Below are 7,724 nucleotides of genomic sequence, written 5' to 3'. Positions count from 1 at the left end.
ATTCACACTCCCCTCCTCTAGAATTTATGGATCTGTCAGACAAGACCCATGTAAATCATCAAAACCATTTCCCCACATGAGTCAGACTCAAGAGGAATGGCAAATCTCTTGCACTAGAGTATGAGTGTTTATGGACAATTTATCACTGTGTGTATAAACTGACAACTACAGCTTCCTCCACCACCCCGATGTTTATCAATAGAGACTGCTAATCTACTGAGATCTCCTCTGGAGAGAAGCACTCCCCCATCTTGTGTTGTGCCTAATAAACAAGCTGAGGATCCAGGCTGCAGGTGGTACAGACCCTGGTCTTAGCTTTCCTGTCTATCTGTCTGTGGGTCAGTCCTTTATTCCTTGCTTTGAAACCCCTCGCTATGTTTCCAAGCCCCAATTCTCATGGTTCACAGTTGTTACTTCCAGAAAATAAAAAGACTGGACTCCAACAAAGCTTCTGAGTATAACAAGTGATACAGAGTCTGAAGAGTGTTTTTAAAATCTACTCCCTCAGTATGCCATTAAAAAAATAGAGGCTAAACAGGAAATCTAATGAGAGTGCTATTGAAAAATGATCCCAGTGCTAAGAAATGGGAATTAGGAGGAAGAATATAATTTAAATATAATTTAAAGTATTTTCAGAGACATAATAAGCTATTGCCTTACCTCTGACTTACTGAGATTTTTGCTTGAACAATAATTTTTGCATACATTGTACTTTTTAAAAGACAAACCCCAAGAGTTCGAGGCCAGCCTGGTCTACAAGAGCTAGTTCCAGGACAGGCTCCAAAGAAACCCTGTCCTGAAAAACCGAAAAAAAAAGAAAAAAAAAAGACAAATCCCAAGTGACAGTTCATGACTAGTAATTCTTAGATATACTTTTAGTTTAAAGTGCCCAAGTTTTTTGAAAAATACTTAATAACTTTTATTATAATACCATCTCATCTTTTCAATGAAGCAACAATACTTTCTCACCTTTCACTGGGATTGCCTTTCACATGCACCTAATGGTTGCCATCTCATGAAAGTTAACTTAGCCAAGGGTTAATCCACTGAGGAAATTTTATCTTAAAAACAAAAAGAAAAATATGTAACTATAACAGATAAAATTTTGCTGTGATAATCTATCACTATGTAACCAATGTCCTCAGTATTTCTGCTTCCTAAGAAATAAAAGTTGAAAAGAACTTCACATAAAGGCTTCAAAAATGGAGAGGGGAGCTCTTTATGAATAAAGATGTCATGGAATGATTGGCCAAGAAAAGTCACAAACATGTGTCCAAGGGAAAGAGCCACATCTGAGCAGACAGCATCTTATTGTGTCTTCCTCTGTGGTGGTGAAATGCAGGTAGTATGTATGTAATCTCTTTCTTTGAATATGGCAAAGGACAAACAAATATTGTCATTGATATCTTATACATTATGTCAGAATTTATGTTATTTATGTTTTTACATTTAGAGAAAGAAAGGCCTTGTCAATTTTTTTAAGCAATTAGTCCAATCCAGTCTTTTACATTGACACCTTTTATATATGCAACAAATTCTCTTTGGAATTAGTTGAATGTGGTCTATTAATATTTTAATGTCTTGTTGGTCAGTTGTATCCTTGTATGTGAAAACCTTTGATTAACTCCCTTTAAGAGTGAGCTAAGAGCCTCAGTTTACCTTTCTGCAGTGAATTGCATTAACTGAATGTTGATGCTGCATGTAGACGGTTGTACTCAGAAGCAACTTAAAACCTTTAACAACAGTTTCTTCCAAATGGTGACTGCCTCTGATTACCTAGATCATGCATTATTTGAGTCTACCAACATGGAAATGCATTTCTGGTTCCCTGGAAACACAATAATCTTCTCTGAAAGGCATTGACACACATGCTTGTACAGGATACTTTGTGTACAAGGTAGGTTTCAAGAAAAGGATCATGACTTCAAACAATGCGACAAATTGAAAAGGTTAGTGGTTTCTTTTTTCTTTTTAATTGTCATATCATAAAATTTGAGACTGAATAATGGTGTTATCTCAGTGATAGCGGTGCTTGGCTCCACTGTCCACTCTGGTGTGACACAGAAATACACCCACACCACACATCCCAGCACAGCCACTCAGCCTCCTGCATAACATCACCAGTCATGATGCATCAGATCTACCTTTGTTTCCATGACAATGACTGTCATATCTGAATTGGGAGCAGAAGAGAGGCAAAGCCTTTTTCTGCAGTGATACTCATGATTCCTCAGGTTTTCAGTTTTGATGCGAACCCAGAGAACTGTCCCAGTAGTTTCTGCCAAGCCCCCTTCACCTCCTTATTTCTTAGACTGTAAATCATGGGGTTCAGCATGGGTGTCAAAATTGCATAAAACAGAGAAATCAACTTCTCCTGAAGGACAGAGGGGCTGGAGCGGGGTTGGATGTAGGTAAAAATGGCCATGCCATAGCACAGGGCAACCACAGTGAGGTGGGAGGCACAAGTGTGGAAGGCTTTCCTTCTTCCCTCTTTCGACTGGATCTTTAGGATGGTGGAGATAATCTGGATGTAGGACAGGAGGACCAGGCAGAATGGGGTCATCAGAAGGATGATGCTAGAGACCATAATAGCAACTTCATTGGTAGAGGTATCCACACAGGCCAGCCTCACCACAGCAAGGAGCTCACAGGATATATGATCGATGTACACATTAGTGCACATGGGCAGCTGGAAGGTGATAGCAGTCTGCATGACTGAATTGATGGAACCACTGACCCAAGATGCAAGAGCCATTCTGCTACACAGTCCTGCATGCATAATGGCAGAGTATCTCAGCGGATTGCACACTGCCACATAGCGGTCGTAGGCCATCATCGCCAGTAGAACAAATTCAATCCCTCCTAAACCCAGAGAAAAAAATAACTGTGCTGCACAGCTCAGAAATGGAATTGCTTTGTGTGTGGCAAGAAAATGAGCCAGCAGCTGGGGGACTATGCTTGTGGCATAGGACACATCCACAAGCGACAGGTTGGTCAGAAAGAAATACATGGGAGTGTGGAGTCTGCTGTCCAGTCTGATCAGAAGAACGATGAGGAAATTCCCCAGCACTGTCACCAGGTACATCAGCAAGAAAACGACAAAGAGGGAGAGTTGAGTGTCCCAGTTACTGGACAGGCCAAGGAGGATGAATTCATGCGCCCATGTCTGGTTGTTTGTTCCCATTGAAAAATGTCAGTCTGCAGTGAAAGCCAAAGAGATGTTCATCAGCACAGAAAAGAATGCTTTTGATTCACTTGTGTAATATACCCATATGTCATCAGTTGAGCCAATGGTCTTTTTTGAAAGCCTTCAATCTTTTCAAACTTTATTTAACTTGGGGAAAGGAATGTGTTTTTTTTTTCACCCTTTAAATGTGTTGTTCTTGAGAATCTATCCTTGGTAAGGCTCAAGAGATGGGTCAGCATTTGTTGCTATCACAGAGGACCAGGACTTGGTTTCCAGTGCCTACATGGTAGTGCACAAGCACCTGTAGTTCCTGATCCAGGAACTCCAAAACCTTCCATCATCTGCAGGCACCAGACATGACAGTCTTATGGCGCCCTTACATGTATCCAAAACACTCACACAGAAACCAAATAAAAAAAAATTCTAAAAACAGATACCCTATATTTTGGATCCTGCTCCCAAGAAAACAAGAATGTAGATGCTTAGATTATCTAATTTTTAAAAAGCAAATAGTTAAGTCTTCACCACCCACAAGAATAAAGGATAAAGAATAAATTTTCATGTGAGTGTAGTTGGATAGACATTCCCACGTTACTTTTGCTGGGCAAGCGCCGTTTCAGTAATCCTATTATGACATAATATGAATGCTGACTGGAAACTTGTTACATCGAACTTTTTAATAGGCTCATTATTGCTGCGTGCCTGGCTATTCACTGACATTCCCTTTATCGTGCAGAGGAGAAGAGTCTGGGGACAGGAAAAGAGAAAGGTAGTCAGAGGAAGATCTCTGAGCTAGAGGACAAAGTCACCACTGCTTCAACCCTCTTATCAGACAAAGGACAAAAGACAACAGCCAGTTCCAGAATTCTCTGTCATACACGACCCAGACAACTTCATGTTTTCCACCTGCTCTCTGGGGTCCTCCTCACAACCTGACCTGCTTTTGACAGCTTCTCCTTTCCTTCGCAGTCCTGGACCTTCCACCCGCACCTACCTTGTTGCTTTTTAAAATCTCAAGCAGACTTAAAACATCTAACTGATTTTAAAAGACATTCAGTCTCGAATGTAAATGCTCAAAATCTCAAAAATCAGTTCCTCAGGAACAAATACGTCAACAGGTGAGTGTTGATGATGTAGTAAATCCGGGTTGGATGGGGCATTTTCTGTTAACCTTACAGATCACTCAGCACCACCTCTGCCAGAAGCTGGGATTTCAGGGTGAATCCTCCTCCCCATTTCAAACTGCAGAGCAAATGAAGGAAAAGTACCAGAGCCAAAGTGGAACATTGGCTAGTGAATGGAGCCTGCTGCACTGGCCTGCTGTCTGGAGAGCGGCAAGCATTCAATTCATGTGCTCCTTTTGTCTACTTCCAGTTCCACTAATGCCGTGTCTCATTATTAATGAGTCTCATATCCTTTGTACCCTTGCAGCTTCTCTCTCTAAGGCCTGGAGCAAACTGTTTATACATACATACATGCATGCATACATACATACATGCATACATACACACATGGATAGTCTAGGTGGCTGAAGTAGTCACTTGTGAAATAAAGACTGGGAGATGAGTATGTACAGATAATTCCTGGACATGCAAGTGCTAGTTATTAGTTATGATAACTCATCTTGATTTCCTGCTCTCCGACTCCTTCAGGATCTTTTCTTTTTCTTTTTCTCTTTATCAACCTTGGGTTTCTTTGCTCTGGAGTACAGACTGTCTCCTTCAAACTTCTCCCTCATTATAGAAAATATCCGTATGCAAATCTATGTTTGGAAAAAGAATATTTGTTATGTGTGTGTGCTACAAATAGCAATAGCTCATGATAGGATCCACTTTCCAGATTTACTTTCTATTATTTAACCCTTAAGCCATGAAAAATTCTACTCATTAACTTATAAAAATTCAAAACTCATGTTGACAGGCAATCATTAAATCCATAGACTTTTGTTCTATCTTTGTTTAGTAATCCTTTATTCTTAAGCAATGATTATTCAACTGTATCCAATGTTCCTCTTTGCTCAGCTTCCATTCTAATTTCCTCTTCTGTTTGAGGTTGTTTCTTTTAATTCTTTTGCTGGGCTGCAATGAGTATTTCCCAAGATTGTGTTTTCAGAGCTTGTACTTTATTCTTTTCAGTTATTTCTTGGGAGACCTCTTGATCTTAGTATCATTATTATCTAGACTGTGTAGTTCAAGTTCAATTAACTCTGCAAAAATCTCTCAAACTTTTCCCTAAAATAGATGAAACAACTTAAATGAATATTTTCTAAATCTCTCACCAATGACAACATTCATCTCCCTATACACTGGATTTGTTCCCAACTGTGCTTTATTTCTGACAATAATAAAAAATTTCCTCCTTTGTTATGTATTACATATCTCTTCAAACCCTCACATGTTATCATGGCTCTTTTATGGAGTACATAATTTCTTGATTATAGTCTTCATGTAATCTTTACCCAGTCGAAAGGCCATATCTTATACTCCAACTCGATCATTCAAAACACAAATTTACTGAAATAGTTTCCATGTGCAAACAGATCTATACTTTTTAAGTGTTTTTGGAATTAAGTTTACGATTGACAGATTCCTACATAATTCATAATCTGTTCCTATGTTATTTTTTTGCCAATTTTATGATGCTACACATTATAGACAGATAATTTTTATTGAAATAAGTTTCTAACACTTGGATACCTTCTAGATATTTTGTATGATTTTGCTTAATCTACTATAATTGCTATTTATTTCTAAGGCAATTTTACTGTGGTTTAAAAATAATTAATATACAAAAATTCTTTTTACCCTCATGAATTTGTATATACAAAACCTGCATTTGAAAACACAAATGGTAGAAACATGTTGACTAGATGTTTTCCCACAGCTCTAGCTAATAGTATCTCCACATTACTTTGTGCTCATCTTCCATCAAAATATAGTTGAGTTTCTTTCTTTATTTCACTATGAATATGTAAGGGCCCAGATACTGACTTCATGAAAAACCATTCCAGTTAGGAAGCCAGAGCTTTGTCTTTACAGCTATAGACAATCTGTAGGTTCTATAGATCCCCCTAAATTTGTGATTTTTTTCCATTGATATTTTAAAAAATAAAGTAAAGAATGGAAGAAATAATTGCTCTATTTATGTGTATAAACAAGACAAAAAAGCCAGTGAGTCAAGGCTAAGCCCATAGCTGGCATCAAGAGCACACTGGGGTTGAGCAGTGATCATGGTGACCATGTCAGTTTTACTGAGCGCTCTCTCTTACACAACTCCACATCATATTTTCTGGTCAATATTTATCCAACTGCAGGCATTTCTCCTGTTTGCCAGACATCTTCCATGCTTCTGTGATAAATAACAAAATCCTGTTTTGCAGAATCACAGCATCTACATATTCGCCATACCTCAAACAACACAGTTTTAGGCATTCTTTAATATTTATCAGTGTGCTCAAAATTAAACCATGCAAGCTCATCAAACAGAACATTATGTTGAAATAAGATTTACACCTGTAGTTCACTGACTGAGATATGAGTATCATGAAGGAAGAACTTTCTTTTACTGTGTTTTAAAAAATTTTAATAGGAAGTATAATCACTGTGGCCATAATGAATGTATCATAGTAAATGATACACCAAGAAAAGCTTTGCAACTGGGGGCATAGCTTAGGGTTAGAGCATGTACTTACCATGTATGGGGCCCTCAGTTTAATCCCTGGCATGAAAAAAGAAAAGAAATAATGCAGGAGAAAAAGAATAAGGGAGAGAAAGGAGTCTTGAAACATTCTAAGGAAAATGATCTCCTCTGACATGTATATCACACCCTTCTTCCTAAGGCTTAGGGAACATCACAGGTGATAGAGAATTCTAAGATCCAGAGGGATGTGAGAGCTGAGAGAAAATACTGACTTCTTGATATAAAAGGACCACTGAACTCACAAATTTACAACAACCAAAGTTCCATAACTCCTGCCCAAGATCACACTAATCAACATTCCATCATGACAGTTGATGGTCACTAGGGGAGGGAGAGTCAGTTTTCTTTAAGAATGTGGCTGCTGGTAGGTGGGTGGGCCATGCTCCAGTGTGTGGCCCCATAGCCATGAGTCTGTAGAAAACAGACATTTTATTTGTCAGGTAAATGAATGCAAAATAATTACCTTTGTTTGGCCCTAGTGAAAATTACCTTCATGTGCCTTTGAGAATTATCTAGTAATTACTCACTGCAGCAATTTATCAAGAACTAAATGTGTGCTCTATGACAAAGAAACAAAGACCAAATTATTTTTTCAAGATACTTTAGACAAACTTGTTCATGGCACAATACAGGCAATTTAGAAATCAAGCATTATTCAATAAATCTTTTTTCAGTAAAGAAAATCTATTCACTGATTATATGTAAACTCTCATATTTTTGCTAAGATTTAAATCCAGTTCTGAATTATAACAACTCAAATATTTTCCTTTCACTAATTCAACCATATATATATATATATATATGTATGTATATATATATATTTCACTATTCACTCACT

The 7,724-nt window shown here is 38.0% G+C and overlaps 1 protein-coding gene across 1 annotated transcript; it reads right to left on the bottom strand.

The window, feature by feature from the left end:
• Window positions 1–2,230: 2,230 nt before the first annotated feature.
• Window positions 2,231–3,184, bottom strand: LOC119808219 (olfactory receptor-like protein OLF3). The gene has a single exon (XM_038320636.1). It carries the CDS (start codon window positions 3,182–3,184, stop codon window positions 2,231–2,233), a length of 954 nt encoding a protein of 317 aa, XP_038176564.1.
• Window positions 3,185–7,724: the final 4,540 nt, after the last annotated feature.

The sequence above is a fragment of the Arvicola amphibius genome, chromosome 2 (genome assembly GCF_903992535.2).
Source record: "Arvicola amphibius chromosome 2, mArvAmp1.2, whole genome shotgun sequence".
In the NCBI taxonomy this organism is placed as follows: Eukaryota; Metazoa; Chordata; class Mammalia; order Rodentia; family Cricetidae; genus Arvicola; species Arvicola amphibius.
Note: the sequence above shows the minus strand (reverse complement) of the source record. Positions and strands in the feature narration are given on the sequence as shown.

What these genes read in the sequence shown, in the direction of transcription:
- LOC119808219 (XM_038320636.1), bottom strand. Translation starts at nt 3,184, where the DNA reads ATGGGAACAAACAACCAGACATGGGCGCATGAATTCATCCTCCTTGGC.